The sequence below is a fragment of the Dipodomys ordii genome, unplaced genomic scaffold (assembly GCF_000151885.1).
Source record: "Dipodomys ordii isolate 6190 unplaced genomic scaffold, Dord_2.0 Scaffold112, whole genome shotgun sequence".
NCBI classification, from domain to species: domain Eukaryota; kingdom Metazoa; phylum Chordata; class Mammalia; order Rodentia; family Heteromyidae; genus Dipodomys; species Dipodomys ordii.
The window spans coordinates 1917025-1937634 of NW_012267328.1; the positions used below are offsets into that span (position 1 = coordinate 1917025).

The 20610-nt window shown below is 56.6% G+C and overlaps 1 protein-coding gene across 5 annotated transcripts in view; it reads right to left on the reverse strand.

The window, feature by feature from the left end:
• Positions 1 to 20610, reverse strand: part of Tenm2 (teneurin transmembrane protein 2) — a 625307-nt gene that overhangs the window by 28013 nt on the left and 576684 nt on the right. For all 5 annotated transcript variants that reach the window (XM_013028659.1, XM_013028658.1, XM_013028657.1 and 2 more), the window contains 2 exons: positions 6390 to 6600; positions 775 to 894 (listed from right to left, as the gene is read on the reverse strand). In XM_013028659.1, coding sequence (XP_012884113.1) covers positions 775 to 894; positions 6390 to 6600 — 331 coding nt within the window. The remainder of the gene's footprint in view (positions 1 to 774; positions 895 to 6389; positions 6601 to 20610) is intronic.

The window sequence follows — 20610 nt, forward strand, 5'->3', positions numbered from 1 at the left end:
GCTCCTTTTGCTCAAGGCCAGAGCGCTACCCCTTTGGACCACAGAGCCACTTCAGGATTGGCTTTGTTTTTTTTTCTGTGATTAATTGGAGATTTAAGAGTCTCATGGGCTTTCCTGCCCAGGCTGGCTTCAAACGGTGATCCTGAGATCTCAGCCCCCTGAGCAGCAAGGAGATCATAGCTGTGAGCCACTGGTGCACGGCTCACAGTTGAGTTTTATTGATGGAGGGTTGTGTCAGAGCTACGGTGAGAGTCTCTGTGCTGCTTTGGAAGATGTGTGTGTGTATGTGTGTGTGTGAGTGTGTATGCATGCACATGTATGTGTGTATGTGTCTGTGCATGTGTGTGCGTGCACATGTATGTGCATGTGTGTGCATGTGTGTGTGCACGCACGCGCGTGTGTCCTTCCCCTGGGGCTTCCTTTTCCTTGCCCCGGGGAAGAGCTTCCCTCTGTCGCCAATCAGCCGATCAGGGTCTGGGAGGCTGGGCCTTTGCCTGGCAGGGAGGCTGCTGAGTGTATTTAATTAGAATTTTCTGATTGCAGCTCTGTCCCTCAGGGCTGCCAGGCAAACACAACTTCTCCAGCCCCAGATGAAAGCCGAGGGGGGCCGCCGCAGGACGCCTCCCCGCCCCCACCCCCTGTCACCTTGCGCCGACTGAGATTTACACTCGGCATGTGCTTCTAAGCTCTGCCTCTCCTTCTTTCTAGAATCCTCCCCCACCACTCCCAGCACACGGACGGGCGTAGACCCCCCTCCCCCGACACGCTACTTACGTGCCGTCCTGCCGGGTGATGGTGTAGCCGTATTTGGGGGACTTGATGAAGGAGACGTTCACCCCGACCAGGGGGGTCCCGTCCGTCGTGAGCACTTGGCCTCGGATGACAGACACCAGGCTGCAGGAGGAGAGCCCAGGGGGCGGGGGTCACGCGGGCAGGGCCGGGCCAGGCCGCACAGGGAGGAAGGGCAACAGGGAAGGGTGGGTGCTCCCCGCAGCGCAAGGAACGCTAGCCCTGATGTCTTGGGGTGCCACATGGTGGGGGGGCGCGGGGTCCCCCACAGGACCGGGCAGTGGGGTCTTCTGTATTCTCTCCCTGCTCCGTGGCCCGGTGTTCCGTGGCTTTGCCACGAGTGGCCTGCCGTTTCCTAGTTTGGCTCCGGAGCGAGGCCCTGGCAGCTCCTCTCCAGGCGGGGGCGTCCGGGGTGCGGTAAGCACTGGGGTGTTTACCATGTGGGGGTGCGTCATCTCCCACTGCCCTCGGAGACAGAAAATGCCCACAGTTCCCGGCAGCCCGAGGGAAGGGAAGCACGGGAGAGACGTTTCCTCCGGCCCGGACCTCTCGGATGCCGGGGTGCGTGTGGCCGCTTGTTGGCCTTTCCTGCTGTCTTGGGGGAGGAGGTGAAGCCCCTCCCTCTCCTTTCTGTTCCCTGCTCCTCAGCGCACAGTGCCTAGAGGTGCCCCGAGAGTGTCCCCCCCCATCCCCAGCCTCCCTAAAGGCCACGGAGAGGCCGCCACCTGGCCCAAGGCCCAGGGCCAGAGCGCCGTTAGACTTCAGCCCTCCGCTCGCCTTGGACTCTGCGCATGCTCATCCTGAGAAGCTTTAGGATGGGAGCCAGGTCTGAAACCTGAAGTGCAAGGGTGTTTTGCACACACCTTCTACACAGGGCCTGAGGGAATTAGATGTATTTTCATGTATGCATCATGCATGTATGCATGTTTTGTCGGTCCTGGGGCTTGAACTCAGGGCCTGGGCACTGTCCCTGAGCTCTTTTTGCTCAAGGCTAGTGTGCTCTACCACTTGAGCCACAATGCCACTTCCAGCTTTTGCTGTGGATGTGGTACTGAGGAATTGAACCCAGGGCTTCATGCATGCTAGGCAAGCACTCTACCACCGAGCCACCTTCCCAGCCCCACTATTTTATTTACAAAAAAGCTTTGTGCATGAATCAGAGTTTCACAAGGGGGTGTGGGCGCTCGCGGGTGCTCGTGGGCAATTCCTGTGAGTGGCTGAGGGGTGGAGACCCGGACACCGGTGGTTCAGACCTGCTGGGACCAAAGGTTCTCAAGACCTCATCTCAACAGAAAAGGCTGGGCATGCATTGAACGGAGCGTGACCCGTGTACAAGGGAGCACCTGCACACCCAAGTTCATTGCAGTTCTGTTCAAAACAGCCAAACGGCGGAAGGAGCCAAGGTGCCCAGCAACCACCGAATGGCACGCACAGACCATGCGATATTACTCAGTCATCAAGGAAAACGAAATCCTATCACTGGCAGGAAACCTGACGCAGGCGGAGAGGGTCCGTGTGTGAGCTAGTCAGGTTCAGGAAGCCAAACATGGCATGTTCTTGCTTATTTGCAGAACTTAGAACTGAAACGTGTCTGGACATGGATATGCACATACTTGCATACATGAAGAGAGAAGATGAAGATAACTACAGGGCTCTTTGGGGCGCTGCGGGAGGGGCAGGGAGTGATGGAGGATGAATGATATCGAAATACGTTGTGACTGGGTAGGAAGATGACCTCAGGAGATACACGGAAAGCCGTTGAACAATGCAGGGGAGGGATGGAAGGGGAGGAGAGGAGAGATGAGGCTAATCTGACTAGGTTACAACACACAGATCTTAGTGGAACCTACTCATAGAATATGCGGCAAAAACAAAAACAAAAGACGAGAGAGTAACATAGGCTCTTTCGGGGGTACAGCAAGGTGTGTGTGCGTGGGAACAGAGCCGGTGAATGGGGGTCTGCCGTATGCACGTATGAAAATGTCACAGCGAAACAAGTATGCTAATAAAAATACGCAAAAGGAAAAGACGTCAGCAGAGTAAAGAGGCGGATCACAGTCCCCCTGGTGCTGGGCCTAGGGTGAAACCCCACGTCAAACATCACCAGAAGAACAAGGTCTGGGGGTGTGGCTCAAGGGGTAGAGCTCCTGCCCTGCAAGCTCGAGGCCCTGTGTTCAAACCCCGGCGTTGCCAGGGGACGAGGAAGAGGAGTTTCCTGGGATGGCGTTTTCCACTTAGAGCGTCGCACCCATGTTTGGGATTTGGGAATTTGGGGTTGGGATGCCAGCATCCTGTGACTCTGTTCCAAGTCACCCGAAGGGAGAACACAGCCCGGCTGATCCGGACTCGGCTCCACAAAGCAGCTCCAGACCTGCATCGACCCCTGGCCCAGGCTGGCTGGCCACGCATCCACGGGTCGGGGAGACACAGGCACGGGGGATTCGGTGCAGGTCGGGGGCTCAGGCCCGCATGTCCCCTGCGCTCCCGTCAGATGATCACCAACCCTGGGCTCGGCCAGTTTTGGAATGTGTTTCCTTGGGTAATCCTGGGTGTCCTGAGTCTCTGTCCCCACTGGCCACACCACTGACCGTCCAACACTGCCGACCTTCCATAACCATCTGACACTGCTGATCTTCCAACACCCCGACTGTCCAACACTGCCAATTGTCCACCACCGCTGACCATCCAACACTACTGATCTTCCAACACCGCTAATTGTCCAACACTGCTGACTGTCCACCACCACTGCCTGTCTTCCTCCAGCCCTGGGTGAACTTGGGAGCCAGTAGACTGTCCACCCAAAGCCCTTATCCGGTGTGAACAGACAGATCCCACCTTTAGCTGGTCTCAGCCCTCAGTGCCAGAGCTTTCTGAAAGTGGAATACCATTGCACGGAGTCCTTTTCGGAGTCCTTTTGTTCCAGTCTCTGATCTTAGCTCAGATGAAGGTTTAAGGCTTTCCTGATTACTGATTTGATTTTCATGTGTGTGTGCGCGCGCATATGCTTCCGTGTGTTTGTCTATGCGGGCGCACATGTGTATATGTATGTGTGTGCATGCATACATGCGTGTTTTGCGTGTGCCTGTTTGTGCATGTGCGTGAATTTGTGTATGCAGACGCACATGTGTATATGCATGTGTGCACGTGTGCGTACATGTGTTACATTTGTAGGCCTGTACATATGTGTGCATGTGGGTGCACGTGTGTATATGCATGTGCACATGTACATGTATGTTACATGTGTATGTGCATGTCTGTGCACATGTATGTGCATTTGTGTATATAGATGCACATGTATATATGTATGTGTATGTGTGTATGTACATGCATGTTACATGTACGTGTCTGTGCATATGCGTGTGCATTTGTGTATGTAGGTGCACATGTATACATGTGTATGTGTGCATGTACATGCATGTTACATGTGCATGTCTGTGTGTGTGTGTGTGTGTTGGTACACAGATAATGTTCCTGGTGTCCCCCTGCCGCTGTGTTCTTTGAAATCGGTCTAGTGGCATGAGCCTTGCATGGTATTAAAGGGGTCTGGGTGGCTGGGTGGCTGTGGTTTCTACAGCTCTGTTTTTTTTCCCCCTTGAAGTCTTTCCACCCTCCCCAGTTCTTCATTGTGGCTGGCGTCTTATCATTTCCATTCAGCGAAGACATGCTCTCAGTTCACTTCTCTTTATGATTATTGGTGTGTAACAATTATCACATTATCTAGATAGTGAGATCTGCTCTATAAATTATAGTGGTAGAGCCAAAGCATTTTAGTTATTTTTGTGTGCCATTATCTAGGGGAACGCCTTTTGTGAAGTCTTGAATTAAGTTCTTTTTTACTCCTGGCTCTGTCCTTCATTATTGTCAGACGATAGTGCAGCGGCGTTCACATGATCGCTGAACTTCAACCCGTGCCTTGGAGTGCAATTTTATACTTTGGAATTATGCATCCACACAGACAGTGGGGGGGTGGTCATCTCAGCTCACTATGGCTTGCCTGCCTGCCTTCCTTCCTTCCTTCCTTCCTTCCTTCCTTCCTTCTTTCCTTCCTTCCTTCCTTTCCTCTCTCCCTCCCTCTTCCTTCCCTTCCCTTCTCTTCTCCCTCCCTCCCTTCTTCTTTTTTTTTTTCTTTCTTTTTCAAACTCAGGGCCTCATGTCTGCTGGCAGATACTCTGTCACTGAGTCATGCTTACAGACCTTATTTTGCACTGGCTGAGAGGAGACAAGGAGGGGAAAGGCGAGGAGAGGAGAGGCGAGGAGAGGTGAGGAGACAGAAGGAGGGGAGGGCAGAGTAGAGAGGAGAGGAGACGGGCCAGGCAGGTGTCGGGGAGAGTGCAGGGCTGTGGAGCTGTGAACAATGACACTCTAGATGGAAAAGAACTAAACAGGATTTTACCTTTGCGAGGTACTTCACAGAGGATTTTGATAAGCATGAATAACAAAGAAGAGGACTCTGGGGTTGGGGATTTGAGTGTGGGCCGGCTAGGGTTCAGTTTCAAGCACCAAAACAAACCAATGCCCCAAACACACACACGCCCCCAACTCTGTAAGATCGCCATGTGTCAGTCAAAACAACACAAGGACATCCAGAAATTAGAAAAGTAAGTGGGACAGGATGGCAGAAAATCAGAGGAAGACGGTGGGGTGGGGACCCTCCGAGGGACCTGAAGGCCCTGACATGCCAGTGTGATTTTCGGGAGCCTGGGGGTTTGCTAACAGAGACAGCCGGTGAAGGGGTGCAGAGATGGGGAGGGTGCCCTAGGCAGGTGGCCCTCACTGAAATACCATGGACAGATCCCGTGGGCACCCAGAGCTAGACACAAGGGGACGGAGGTGAGCGAGTCCCAGCCTGGCCGCAGGGCCCCGCCCCGCCCTGTCTCCCCTCAGAGCCCAGCTCAGGGAGGGGGGGCGGTGGTGGCGGGGAGGGGACTGTGCCTGAACCCTGGGTCACGGGGACGGGCCAAGGCGACCACAAAATAAATCCAGTTTGGCCCTAGGATATTCTCGACCCTCCAATTAGCAGTGGAGGATCCGAAGGATGAGGAGGCTGAGGAGCGCCCAGGGCCTGGGCCTGTGGAGAATGAGCGGGTACCACCTACGGCATCTCTGTGGGCATTAGGGGGCCCTGCGCCACGTGACTCATCCTAGGTGCCAAATAAACTCACCCCCCCTTCACCCCGCCGCCGTCATCTTTGTGCTAAGACGCCGGGAAAGATGGGGTTCGGTGAGCAAATTAATAACAGCTTTCAAAAACAGGCTGGTGCGTGAGCCACTTCAGCGACGCTCAAACAAAAGCCACACTCAAGAGACAGGAGAGAGGGGGATGGGAAATAATGACCAAAAATGTCATAAAATAATAGATCATTGAAAATAAAAAAGATCTCAGAACTAGGGGAATCAACAGGTGTCTGCAACAGGTGGCCAAACCTGCAGAGGTCAGGACTGAACTCTGGAGCTGGGGCAGGCTGACAGGGGCCCTCTGGGAACGGGGCAGGCAGCTGGCCCAGGAGGGCCATTTCTAGGACAGATGCGACCCTGCTCCAGGAGGGCGGCTCCGCGGGGCGGCGGTGCTGTGGGCCATGGACAGGCCGGGCGGCACCTACCTGCTGTGGAACGGGTTGTCTCCGGGAATCACATGGGTGCTGTCCTTCCCTGCCAGTAGCTTGATGCGGTCGTAGAAAGACTTCACAGCCGGCCACTCGGTCTGGCCCTGCTGAATGACCTCCAGCGGGTCCCGGGACCCCCGGCAGAGCAGGCTGCTCTGACAGGCTGACTGCAGGCAGCAGTCTGGGTCTAGGCAATCCACCAGGCCATCTAGAGGGACAGAGCAGAGCCAGGGTGAGCGGAGTTCATGGCGTGGGGGCCCTTGGAGATGCCAACGCGTTTGCTATCACTGCCCGACCTGGTCGGCCTGGCTGTGTTTCACTGTGTGCAGAGAAAAACCAAACAAAACAAAATCCGCCCCCTCCCCCAAAAAACCCAGCACGGGGTGGAGGGGTGAGGGGGGAGCCGGAAGGAGAGCCTGTGGGGGAGCAGGGCCCCAAATCTCCAGTACCACGCCGAGAATCCAGCCACACCAAAGCCACAGGTAGCATTTGCCTGGAAGGTAAAAGATGGGAGGGAAACAGCTGTAGACACGCCGTGGGGGTTCCCAGCCCATGGGCCCTGGACTTCGCTGGAGGGTGTTGGTGAAGCTGTTCAATGACTCCGTCTTACTCCTAGGAGCAAGGGTGATTGGAGCATTTGGAAATCACCCCGAGACAACTGCCCCGGTCTGTGCTGATGGGTGGCCGGCGGTCAGGACACGGGGCCCCTCAGGGCTGGCCCACCAAGAGAAGCCGTTAGTCCCTGGAAGTCAGGCAGGGAGCTGGGCACCGGCCCCCCGGACAGCCAGGCCAACCTGGAAATGAAGCACTGGCCCTGTCACCCCTGCTCCACTTTCCATGTCCCTCCTTTCCTGTCTAGATCCCACCCACCCACCCACCAGCTTCTTCCCTTTCCTGTCTAGATCCCGCCCCCACCCAGCTTCTTCCTCTTCCCCAGGCTTGGCTCTGGTTGGTTCATTTGCCATTCTGCACCCATTTGAGTGACAGCTCCCTACTGGAAATAAATAAAGCAGTGTGCAAAGACTTGTGGCAAGGGACCCCAGGCAGTACAGTGGGAGGAGGGCAGGGCTGGCTCAGGCGCGAGGATCCACGGGAGGGATGGTCTCTCTCCATCCAGGAGACCTTCCTGGTGATGCCCCCTGCCATTTGGTGTAGCTTTACAGATAGCATGTTGTCCGTGATTCTCCACCCCAGTTCCCATGTGGACGCCCTAAATCTCACGGTGGGCCTTGGGGGGGGGTCGGAGGGAGCTTACAAGAGAGCTCCAGACACGTGGAGAAGGAGCCACCAACCACGTGCCGGAACTCAGGCTCTGACCCCAGGCAATCCCCTGGCCTTGACCTTGGATTTCCCACCTCCTCCAAACCGTGAGACAGACGCGTGCTGTCTGCCCCACCCGCTGCCCGGGTTTATGTTACAGCAGCGTGGACTCAGCGATGCGTCTACGGACGCCTGTCCTGTGCACCAAGAGGGAGCTTCTGGGAGCAGGTTCTGGAAAGAAAGTGCATTTTAGTCAGGGTTACCAGAGACTCCGATGACGCCCAACGAGTTTCATAAAGGGTTAGTTGTTTCTTAACGCTCACTCATTATCTTCTTGGTTTTGCCTCCCTGTCTGGAAAGCGAGTTGAATGGGAAAGAAGAACAGGGTTTAATTAATTTCCACATCTCGCCCAGCACAGACCAGGGCACTCAACAAATGTTGGTTGATTGAATAAATGCTTGTATTCCATTCCTCACGGGACAGAAACATCCACGTCAGGACTTGCCCCTTAGAACTGCCTGTTAGATTTGATTCATTCTCCAATGCTCATTTCATTTATCAGGGAATTGAGGGATCTGGAGAACAAATCGCTCCCATCTCCTGGATTTGATAGATGTGTTTTGGCCATCATTAGCATCATAGAGACACGGGTTCAAATCCCGGGTCATGCCATGACAAACGCTAGCCCTGGAAACTCTGAATGAGAGACTGCGGCGTGATTCCGTGTTGGTATTACCTCTTTGCGTTTGGCCGGCCTAGTGGAATCAAAGTATGTAATTTCACTCAAGTTCTGCTGTCATTGAGCAATTAGTGGACAATTACGTTAACGCATGGCTTTCTTTTTAGCAAAGCCAATCAGAAGGCTGCAGGTTTTGCTTGGCTTCAAATGATGGAAACTAGCCTCTCGTTTCCACGTGGGCAGATGTGGCTTGTAATACATTTAGAATTACCAATTTTCTGGAAAGGCAGATGTGGGAGGACTCACTGGATTGGGTACTTCCCAGGCCCCGGGAGCCTCAGACCCCAGGAGAAGGGATTTCTTCCCAGCAGCAGGTTGACCTTGAGCACTGGTCAGATCTAGGCCTAGATCCTACCTAGATTCAAGGCTGTAGGCAGAAAAAGGAAAAGAAAGAAATAAAACAAAGAAAAATACCCCCAAAGAATTGCAGTGAGTTCGGCCTTGAATCGCCTACTGCAAACTGCTCGGGGAAGCCGGGAGGAGTCTCCACGGAACACCTGCTTCAGAGTTTACAAAGACCCCACTGACCAGCAGCTCAGGCCAGTCATCCCAGCTACTCAGGAGGCTGAGATCTGAGGAACATGGTTCTAAGCCAGCCCGGGGAAGGAAAGCCCGTGAGACTCATCTCCAATTAATCACCGGAAAACCAGAGGTGGCGCTGTGGCTCAAAGTGGTAGAGTGTTAGCCTTGAGCAAAAAAGCTCAGGGACCTTGCCGAGGCCCAGTTTTAAGGCCCAGGACCGGCACGTTAATGCACACACATATGTATGAACACGCACATACAAGTCTCATACGCACAAAGAACCTGCCAGATGCTCCTACAGACTCTTCAGGTGGGAAGAAGCCACTGGGGAATGAAGGACTCTCCGCCTCTTCCCTGCCTCTTCCCATCTGCCGGTCTCTGGCAGCCTTTCTCTCCCTCCCCACCCACTCCCTAGTATCTGCTCCAGGACCGACATGGATCCCTGGAATACCGGAGGTCAGTTTTCCTATTCAATATGGTGCATCTTTCTCCCCACCTCCTCCAGTCTGTGCTTCTGGGCTTCACTCTGTCCTTCTGGGCTTGGGACCGCCTCCAACTTCTCCACTGATGTGCATTCTGAGTGCCAGATGTCAGAGAGCAGGGAAGGAGGAAGGGTGTGGCCATCTCCTCCTCTGTATTTCCCCGTCCAGCGGCGGAGTCCTGCCAGGGTCACTGGGTGCCAGTGTGCGCCCCACCCTCCCCCTGCCCCCCTACCTCCTGACGTCTGGCCATGATGGGTCACCACCGCCCCGTGCTTTGGAGCACGGGACACGGCGAACTTCCCATTGACGTTGCAATCTCCCCTCGGCCATCAGTCAGGAGGCTCTGGGCTCCGTGCCTGCCAGGCCCCTGCACGTGGAGTCTGACATTGCAATCTTCACTAAATTACCCTGTCACCCACAATCTCGAGGTTATCTCTCAAACAATCAAGCAGGCAATCAGACGGCGTGCAATTGCTGGTTTGGGTCCCGAGGGGACCCCTTCCTCTCCAGATGTCTCCATTCCACGGGGTGGGAAGCCCAGGGTCCTCACACTTGCCTGGGGAGGCAGGAGGTCTGTAGAAACTCAGGGAAGATCTCTGTGTCTGGAAACCTTGATGGCTTGTCTCTGAAGGCTGCCCCTCCCTAGAAGCCCTCCGAGATGCCTCCTATCTGCCAACGTCTGGCCACCAAGAACTGGCCAGTGCTTTCTGGCCCAACCCATGCTCTCTGCTTATTTTCCACACGGATACGTCAAATGCCAGTGGCCATTTCTGAGAAATGTGCAAAAAGTGTCAGAAAGCATTCCCCCTCCCCAGGAAGAACATGGAGGCATTGCTCTGTGGATTGCTTTTGACAAAGAAACTCAGAGAGTCAGCCATGTTTCCAGAAGCAGGAAGCAGAAATCATGTTCACAGTTGCCAAACTGGATCCTTCAGATCCATCCCACGGTTACAAAGTGGAAGACTCTCCACAGAATTGGAGGAAAGACTCGGCCTCCCGGGGTTGGTGGATTTGGGGTAGGAGTCTCATTCTTCTATTCCTGGCTGGGTGAACTTGAGAAGAGAGATGACTTCTCTGTGCTTCGGTTTTCTTGCCTTTAAAACAGAGTCATCCTAATGCTTTTGCTGTGTGGCAAAGACGAGACAAGTCGGTAGATGCCAACACGTTCACACACGTACATGACATTCCTTGGGTGTGTATCTGCATTCCATAGACCATTGGTCTTTCTAGGAGCAGAATGTCCCAAAGCATTCCTTCCCTAGTCTGGGCTCTGGGCTGACAGATTCTTGGCAGGTGTGCTGATTCCAGATAGTTCTAATCAACTACCAAGAAAGGAATCTGTAGTCACAATAGACGCTGTGGTTAGGGCAGGATTTTCACGCATTCTTCCGCAATAATGCCACCCTTCAATGTCAGAGTCTGGGTATCTGGGTTGCCACGTCAGACTGGCTCCGGCCTGGCCGTTACGTTGGTGAGTTAACCTGCTCTGTGCCTCAGTTTCCCCCTTGGGCCCACTGGAGAGGTGGCGTTCGGCAGTGCTGCTGGCAGGAATGAAAGCGTGCAAGCGTCGAACCCTTCTCGTGGCAGTTTACACACCCCTCCCCCCACCGCACTGGCGGCCAAGTCTGTGCTGCAGGCCTGCGGGTGACGTCTTTGTGATTGCCCCTGACCTGCGGGACCGACGGCTACGCGGACCTGGCACGGGACGCTGCTCCAGCCGGAGGTGGCCGGGCATACACAGAGAACACACACACGTGTGCATACGCAGGCGAGGAGCAGACGGACCTTACACCATTCCACAGGAGGAACTCGAGCATCTGTGGAGTTTGCAACGAATCCTCGGAGGAGGAGGAAGAGGAGGAGGAGGAGGAGGAGGAGGAGGAGGAGGAGGAGGAGGAGGAGGAGGAGGAGGCGAGGGAGGAGAGGAGGAAGAAGAAGAAGAAAAAGAAGAGGAGGAGGAGGAGGGAGGGGTGGGCTGTAAGTTGTGCTGTTCCTGTGCCCATGATATCGCTGAGTGGGGAAACTGAGGCTCGGGGGTCATCCCAGCGGCTGTGATCAGCCTGGGTTTTGTCCTCATGGGGGGGGGGGCGCGAGGCATTCCCCGCACCCCTGGGGACCAGGAGGCTGCCAGCCGCAGCAACACGGTGAGAAAGGAGCCGGCTGGGAACCGAGCCCAGACAGCACGGATCACCCGTGAGATTCGAACCCCAGGCCGGCAGGAGGTGGTGTTTACCTCCTGTGCCATTTCCAGCTGCTGCCTCCCGGGCTCTGCTAGATGTGAAGGGAGCTCACAGCGTGGAGAGAGTCAGCCTGGGAACCGGAGGGAACCCGAGTTTCCACCGCCGGCGCAGCCCACGCCCGGGGGCTCCAGGGGGCCCGTGGAGAAGGGAAGAGAGCCCGCAGCGTCCCGGACCTGCACCTGGAGGCGGCCGCCTGGGTCTTAAGAGCCGAAGGCCCTGGGAATGAGGTGTCCTTATTTGGCCCCTTCCCGTCTATGATCCATGGGCCCCGGGGCAGCAGGTGGACATCTGGTGGCGTTGGCTTTGTTCCTTTCTGGGCACCTCTGGTGCCCCTCAGCCTGGCCGGGACGTGCGCAGAGTCTGCATGAGTGTCCACGTGCAAGCCGAGAACCCGGCTGGAAGCTCCGAGGCTGACGGGAGCCCAGGGTGCGAAGGTGAGCACGGGTCCCGGTGGAGACACAGGGCCAGGGGTCCAGCCCACTCTTCACAGAGCTGGCAGAGGAAAGCGGGAAGTTAGAGGCTGTCCCCTCTCTAGGGGGGCCTTGGCTGGCAGGGGTCCCAGGTCCTGGGGACCTCTCTGGGTCCCAGGTACCTCTTTGCTCTCATCTTGCTCACAGGGTGCATAGAGGTGATTGTATAAAGTAGGAACCAAGTTGGCGGTCTGTAAAAAGAGTGTGTGGGAATCGTGCAAGCATTCTGCAAGGCTCAGAGCACCCCGGTGCTGGTCGAGGGCTTCTGAGATGCCTTCTTCTCTGTCTCTTCCTTCTCCTCTTCTCCCTCTTCCTCTACCTCTTCCTCCTCTTCCTCCTCTTCCTCTTCTCTCTTCCTTCTATTCCTCCTCCTTTCTCTTTCTCTTCCTCTTCTTCCTTTTTCTCCTCCTCCTCCTCCCCCTCGCCTCCTCTTTCTCTTCCTTCCCCTCTTCTTCCTCCTCCCCCTCTCTGCTTTTTCCTTCTCTTCTCTTCCTCTTTCTCCTCCTCCTCCTCATCTTGCTCCTCCTCTTCTTTTTCCTCCTCCTCTTCCTCCATCTCCTTTTCCTTCTTCTCTTCTCCTTCCTCCATCCCCTCTTCCTCTCATTTGGTTTTCTTTGTGAGTCTCTTTGGCAGCACACAGGTTGATTACCTGTGGCACTCCCCCCCCTCTAACCCCCTTCCCAGCACCCAGGCTTAGGAGAAAGGCACGTGCCAAGTTCTCATTCCCCAAGAAAGACGTGGCATGCAGGTGGCGGATGTAGAAGGGCTGTGGTTTGGAGATGGGTGGGAACGAGGCAGCTGCTTGGGTCAAGCAGGAAGGAATCTGCTGTCCTTCGCTGTCTGGATGGAAATGGAGAAACGAGTCAGGGCCCGGAGGGTCGGGGCTGCCAAGGAGGCCGATTCTGTAGTACGCAGTAGAAGGAAGATGCCACCGCAGGCTTGATTTGGCCTTGGGCTCTAGCGGGGTCAGCCCGAGGTGCGCTGGGAGCTCAGGAAATTATGTTCACTGGCTTCTGGTCCCAACAGTTTGAATCATCCCAAATCAGAAGTCTGAACCGTTCTGGCAACCTAATCTCGCGACAATGGAAAAGAAATCCATGGTGTCCTTCCAGTAGCAATGTCTCCCGCTGCCAGTCTGGGGCAGGGTGGCCCTTCCAGCGAATACTGCTGACCCTGGCCACCGGAAAAGCGCTCATCCCCCCTCCCCGGAAGTTTCCAGATCACTGCAAAGCTCAGCAGCCACGAAGAGCCCATGTGCGGCCAGGCCTGACTTGCTGACGGGGGCGTGTGGCTCAGTTTGGAGGAGAACTGTGAACCAGTTCTCGTTCTGGTTTTCCAAGCTGGTCCCACAGCCCACCAGCTTCCATGACGGCGGGGGGGGGGGGGTGACCTCCAGCGGGCTTCGCACGCTGGCTCTCCTGCGAGCTCACGGGTGTGCTCCGGGAAGGTAGCCGTGCCCAGCACCGAGGACGGACGCTATTTCCCGCTCTCCACGGGAGCGGGGCACGGCGCCATTTGCATTTTACCCTAAGCCTGTTGACAAGTTGGAAGTGAGGGATAATTGAAAGTATTGGGGCTTGATGTAACTAAGAAGTGAAAGGCGCGGGCAGGGCTGACTTGATTTAACCTGGCAATATGAGATTAGTTCTTCATTGCCTCTGTGAGGTCTCCCGCGTTGCCAACCTTGGCGAGCGATAGATGGGCTGACAGGGGGCTCATTTGGAAGGTATCACCTGCCATTAACACCCTGGCTGCTTGATAGGCTGTTGTTCCCTAGGCATCCTGCTTCTCCCTCCACGGAGCAGGGCCGGCCTGAAATGTGGCGTTCCTGGAAGCCCGCTGGAACTTCTCCTCTCACTCCTTGCCAAACTCTTTCCGTCAGTCTCCGAGTTCCAAGGCCGGCGAACCTGCCCCGAAGCACCTGGAGCTTTCCTTACAGCTTAGTGGAGGGAAGATCGTGTCTGACCAGAGATCTGCTGGCTTCCCTGTGCCTTCGGAAGGAGGCAGAGAGAGGCCGGGGTGGCAATCTGCGTGGGACTTTTCTTTTGGATGACCGAGGCCGCTCCTTGAAGCCAAGGGGGGAGTTTGACGTTATTTGTTTGGGATGGGTTCTCACCAGAAATGAAACCGACAGACCCAAGTACACTGAAACGGTATCAGCCCCAACCATTCCCACTAATCAGCCTCGGGTCCGGCCGGGGATCTTGTGAAAACATCCTCTAAGCCGGGCAGCCGGGTAGCTCACGCCCATAGTCCTAGCGACTCAAGAGGTTGAGATTGGAGGGTCTGCGGTTCGAAGCCAGCCTGGGTAGAAAAGCCCTCATGGTGGCTCTCATCTCCAGCGAACCACTCAAACGCTGTTTTCGCGTGGAGCTGTGGTTCAGAGTGGTAGAGGGCACTAGCCTTGAGCCAAACAGCTCAGGCTCAGCAAGCACTCAGGCCCTGAGTTCAAGCCCCACGACCGACAAAACAACAAACAACAACAAGACATGGTCTAACCCAGTGGGCTCTGTCTGGAGCTTCACCCACAAGCCCCACCTCGGAGGAACCAAGCTGCTGCACAGATCCCCGCCCCGCCCTGCCCCAGCGCGCCCCAATCCCCACAGGAGGCTCCGGAACCTGCATTGGAAGCCAGGTTTCTAGGTGCTCCGTTAGCCCCGATGACTGCACACCCCCCCACGGCGCTACGGCTGTCCCCGTGGGAGACACGGAGATGCTATTTCCACACGGGGTCCCTCCCGGGGGGAGGGCAGGGGAGTAGAACCAAGGGAGGTGGGAGCCGAAGTCCACAATGCAGTGCGGGAGGCCTCGGTCCGCTCAGCCAAGGGAAGCAGACATCCTCCCTGCAGGACTTCTCAGAGCCTTTGGTGCGGAACTTAGAACTCGGGGCTCCTGTGGTGGTGGGAGGCGATGGTGCCCCCTCCCCCCAGGCCCCCTGGGTCTCCTGTTGGCTCACAGCGGGTCTGTGGTCCCATCGGCCCTGGGAGCGAGTGCTTTCATCCTCCGGTAGCTGGAGGAAGTGGGGCTCAGAGAGGGACAGGCTCTGTCCAAGGGTACAGTGAGTGACCCCCACGGCCTCCTCTTTTGTTCTGCAGCCTTCATAGGAGGCTGGGTGTGGCCACATCCACACACACCGTGGGCACCCCGGGCGGGTGTGAGGATTGCTGAGGTTTGAGAAAGCATCTTTAGTTTCTAGTTGTTTCTCTGTCCCTCTCTCTCCCCTTCCCTCCCTCCCATCCTCTGTTCCTCCCCCCCTCAGCCCCCCAACAGCCTCATGTGAGCAGATGCAGCTGCCCTCGCCAGCCTGGCACTGATTGTCCACTCCTGGCGGATCTCTGTTCTGGCTGCTGTCACCACCTCCTTGGCCACTACAAAAGCCGGTGGCCACAGAGATCAGGGGCTCTGATCCCGCGCCCCCCCTCCCCCTGCTCCCCAAGGCCCGGCCTCTCTGCCTGCCTCGCCCCCCCCCCCCAGCCCCTTGTGTCACAGAACCCGCTGGCAGGTCAGACGGAGTGAGCTGATGGCCGGCCAGCCCAGCCCGGCAGGGGGGTGGCAGGCCGGTGGGGAGCCAGGCGGCCGCCCGCTGAGTCCAAGAGCAAGAAAAGGGAGCATCACTGTCAGCGGCCGGCCGAGCGACAAGTCTGGACGGCCTCTTCCCACCTGAGGGGCGACCTGGTCTGCAGGGGGGTGGGGAGGGAGGGGTCAGGCTGGGTCCCCGAGATGAAGAAGCAGAACGGACAAGACACGTCTCTGCTGTGGCCTCAGTTCCCGCGGATGGCCGGGTGGCCTCTCTCACGAGCGTCTGACTCGGTGGAGAGCAGATGATAACACTGATTTCAACACCTGTGCTTCTCAACCACAGCGCCGCTGGCTCCAGACACGGGGTCGAGGACCCCCCGCCCCGCCCCTGCCCGGAGACCCTCTCATCTCATCTTTACATCTCCGCTGTCCTCTGGGTACCGGGGACCCCACGGGGCCTTCTTCAACGCCAGCCTTAAGTAGGCCTCTGGGGAGGAGTGGCGGGGCTGCACGGGGAAGAAGGCGGTGTGTGCTGAGCACTGCTTGATGTTCTCTTCCGGGCTGGAGGAAGGCAGCTCCGGGGAGACGGAACTTGAGCAGCCAGGCTAAGGTCCAGAGGCCGGAACAACACGGCGAAGACGCCATGCGGCTGGCATTTGCGTTCCTTGGCGTTGGCGATGGTGACGCTCAGGTGTGTTTACCATCCAGTGAAATTAAAACAGGATCGGCTCCAGCCCTGGCAGACTGCTTACACGGGGGGGGCACGGGCCCCCCAAGGAGGACAGAGACACTGGGGAAGGGTGACACAGTGGTGGCTCGTCCAAGGCCAACACCTCGGGGTGCCACACCCTACACGTGCTGCTCTTCTCCCCCAGCTCGAGCCTGGCCTGGCCCCGCGAAGAGCTGGCAGCCGGCTCTGGATGGTGCCTGCGGTCCCCTTCCTCCGAGCCGCCGTCACCTCTGCGGATCTCCTGTCCCCTGAACTGAGCCTTGTGAACCTCCTGGCACGTGGGACAGACAAGCCCTTCCACCAACAGTGTGGGAAGGAAGGGCAAACACGTCCCAGAGAATCAAGAGGACCCGGATGCTAGGCTTAGCTGTTGCAGGTGCAACAAAAGCGCCCACAGATCAGCAAGCGTGTGCAAAGAGTTCTGAGCTCTGGGAGGCAAACTGGGCGGGCGGGGGAGCTGTGGGTCTGTGGCCACGGAGCCGGGTGCCGCTCCTCCAGAAGGTGGAGACAGGGGGTGAGCGTGAGGAGCAGGGGGCTGGCGGAGACAGTTCCCAGCCTCCGCCACTCGATACAGTGGGCTTCGGCTTCGGGGGGCCGGGCACGTGTCTCAGGTCCCTAAAGTCACATTGCACCATGAGATAATAGCGCTGCAATTGCCATTTAAATAAAGAGGCACGCAGGGCCTTTCTAGGTGCTGCATAGCACACCTTACAGGAGCCCAATGTGGGGGGGGGGCGGCAGGGTGTCATCATTGTATGTTTCCAGATGCCGGAACTGGAGGCTCAGACGGGCCAGGGGCCTTATTCCAGGGTGCACAGCTCGTAAAACACAAAGACAGGTCTGCCCGGCTGTAAGGCTGTGACCACGCATCACCTGATGGTGAGCTTAGCCCCACAGAAGTGTGTGTGTGTGTGTGTGTGTGTGTGTGTGTGTGTGCAGACACAGGTTGGCACAGGTGTCAGCCATGCTCAGTCCACACCCGCCTCCTCTTCCAATCTTCCCGAAAGAGGAAGGTGAGGTGCAAGGGGCCAGAGCTCCGAGTTGCTCTCCATCACCCTGCTTTGGTGACAGGCCCTGGGTGAGCCTGGGGGTGTCCCCAGGGGGCACGTGCCCGGCACGCACTGTAGGACACATAATCGTTAGGAGGCCCGGGCTCCGCTGGAAAATGGCACCGCGGGGGCTGCCACCGCGCCAGCATCGCCGCGGTGCGGGGTAAAGATGCACGTTCTCGGCCCCACGCCAGCCTGCTCTGGTGAGAGTCCCACGCACCGAGTCAGGGCCTGGCGGTCTGCGGAGACAGCCGGCCGGGAGCCAGAGGGGGGGGGGGTTCCGCCCTGTCCGTGTGCGTTCATGAGCCAGCCTCAGCCCCACTTCACGGAGGACAAAACGGAGGCTCAGAGCGACCACAGGCTCACGGCACGGGCCGGGGAGCCGGGGGACGATGGGGCGCCATGGGGTCCCCACCCCACAGGTTGCCTCTTACCTCCCCGCCCTCTGGGCCCCAGTTCCTGGCTGGGAATGATTGGAGCGGACGCCTCTGCCCTCTGTCCGCAGGACAGGTGCGGCTGGCATGTTTTGAAGAGCCAGGGGCTAGGTGGAGGGACCCAGGGAACCATGACAGACGCACGCCACTCTGGTCCCCACGAGACCCGACCCGGCCTCTTCCTCGGATCCCACCAGGCATTTCCCTCTTGTTCCTTTCCCACTGGCTGTTGCTCCACCCATCATTGTCCTTCCCTCCCTCCCTCCCTTCCTTCCCTAATTCAAGATCTTCCAAAATTCAAGCGTGAGTACTTGGCCTCCGCCCCCCTCCCCTGGGAAGGGAAGGCAAAGCTCCCTGGCCTTACTGCTAGCTGTGCAGGTGCCCCAAAGCCCCGTGTCTGTCCTGCTCGCTGGGAGCCCCTGAAGACATCGCGTGACCCCTTCAGGGCTTTGTAGCCATCGGGAGACTGGACGGGACGAGAGTGCGTATCGGGGCAGTGTCTCGCTGTACTACCCCCCCAGTCTGGCCTCAAACTCACAATCTTCCCATCTCAGCCTCTCGAGTGTTGGGATTTACAGGCGTGCACCATCACGCCTTGCACGGGACGTTTCCCAACGCGCATAAAGGAAGCCATCCCAGCTTCCCACAAATGGGAGAGGTCCTGTCCCTCGGTGGTGCGGCCGCAGCACCCAGGGAATGGAGGAGACTGGGGCGGATTAAAGATGGCTTGGATGGGAGAGGGGAGAGGGGAAAGGAGAGAGGAGAGAGAGAGGGGGGAGAGAACCTTGCAGTTCTATTTGCAGTCACATTTGGCCACACGGCTCTCTCTGGTCTCTCTCCAGACCCTCAGAGCTCTGGGCAGCGGCCCTGCTGGGCTGCACAGTGAGCCTCACTAAGGTCCAGCTGCTCTACATTCCCTGGCGTGCCAACGTGCAAACACTTCACTGCAAAGGAGCCCCTTCCTGAGCCGGTGCTGGGGGACAGCTAACAGCCATGGCATATCAATCAATCAATCATCAATCAATCTGTATGTAGATATTAGCACATTGCAGGACTGGGGTTTCTCCCTCCTCTTCAGGGACCTGGAGGGTCTCAGAGGAGGGTTTCTGTGTGGGGCTCTGGATCCCCACTGGGCTGCGTTTTTGGCTACGGGAATTTGGGGCCATCACCTTACTTCACCGGCCCTAAGTGTGTGTGTGTGTGTGTGTGTGTGTGCATGTCAAGGAAAACGAAAGGGTCTTAGGGCTCCGTGAGCCCCGTTTTGGTTTACAGGAACAAGGCGGGGAAGGTCTCAGCTCAGGCTTAGTCCCTGGCCAGTGCTCGGCCCTCAGACCTCTTGTGCTTTGGTGCCCGGCTGAAGGGCACGTCTGAGTCTGTGTTTCTCCACAGTGGAGGCCAGTCTCTGTGCAGATTCCCAGTCCTTAGCGATTCCATCAGGTCGAGCCTGACCATGTTCCATTACAGATCTCTTGTCTCTGTATGTATGCAGCCTGTCCAGCAGCAACCCGGTACCCGTGAGATACCAGTACCCTTATGGAATGCTTCTAGAGGCTTCCAGAAGCGCCGTGGAGAGCAAAGTTGCGCCTAGTTAGAGAAGCACTGATGGAGAGACCTGGATCCTGGGAGACATGGAGAAATTAAACACGAATGGTTCTGGGGCCCTCAGGCTTGTATCCTGGAAGCAGAGGAGGGTTGCTGCTGTCCAGGGCGAGATCCTGGCCAGGGCCCAGGCACGAGAAGCTGGCCCAGCAATAGAACCATCCTCTCTCAGCCACCTGCTAAATCTGTGTTCTAATCCTCTAATTCCCCAAAATAAATCTGCAGTGAGTTAAATGATTACCTTGTATTTTTCCCCCCAAAGACTGTGAATTTCTATCACCATTTTGTGATAAATATTGGACTTGTCATCTAATCAGGGAAAAACAGAATCCCTGAAGAGATACTTAATAATCATTTAAAGTACTAAAGACTTGATTAGAGAAGACTGAAGGTGCCATGTTGGGTAAACTTATGAACTTCAAATACCTTAAAAAAACCCCACAAAACCCCCACACTAAACAAAAGCCAAGCCTCCCACCCCAAATTCTTGGTCAAAGATACTTACTAGACAAAGCATTCTGACAGGAAAGTTCTATCTTATCTCAGAAGTGATTTCTTCCCCCAACCCCCAAGATCTGCCAGTAGAAATACAAATTCTGCACACGTCAAACTTCTACAGAGATGCTGGCTACTTCTTATTAGGACTTGAGAAGAAATAAGTCAAGCATGGCTTTTTAGGAGAAAAGCTCTGGAGGAAGGGTGGATGGGCTTCACAGTTTAGAACCCTCCTTCAGGCTGCCTGCCGTTCACAGACCGAGACGCTCACAGCAAGAAGAGCAGCAGGTAAGGAAGGGCCTGGGGACGCTGCCCCCAAACCAGCGCATAGAGAGTTCGGCACAGCGCACGGCACCTTGGAGCTCTCCGGACTCCTACCTGTCGGCATTCTTATATGCATGGAAAATGGTTTTTTTTTTTTAATGGCCTCAGAAAGAAATCAGAACTCCCAGCTTCCAGCTCTCTACCTAGAAGAGAGGGAAGTTACTGGGTTGGCTTCCATCCTTCTAGAATGCCACAATGTGAAGAAGAAACAGAAAGCAATGCTCAGGCTAGCAGGGGCGAATCGGAGAGCGTGCAGAACCCATGCGGGCTCCCGGCAGCTGCCACAATCTACCTGTTTTATAGGCAGGAAAACAGAGGCCCTGGGAAGGAACTCAGCCTGCGGGGCTGGGACGC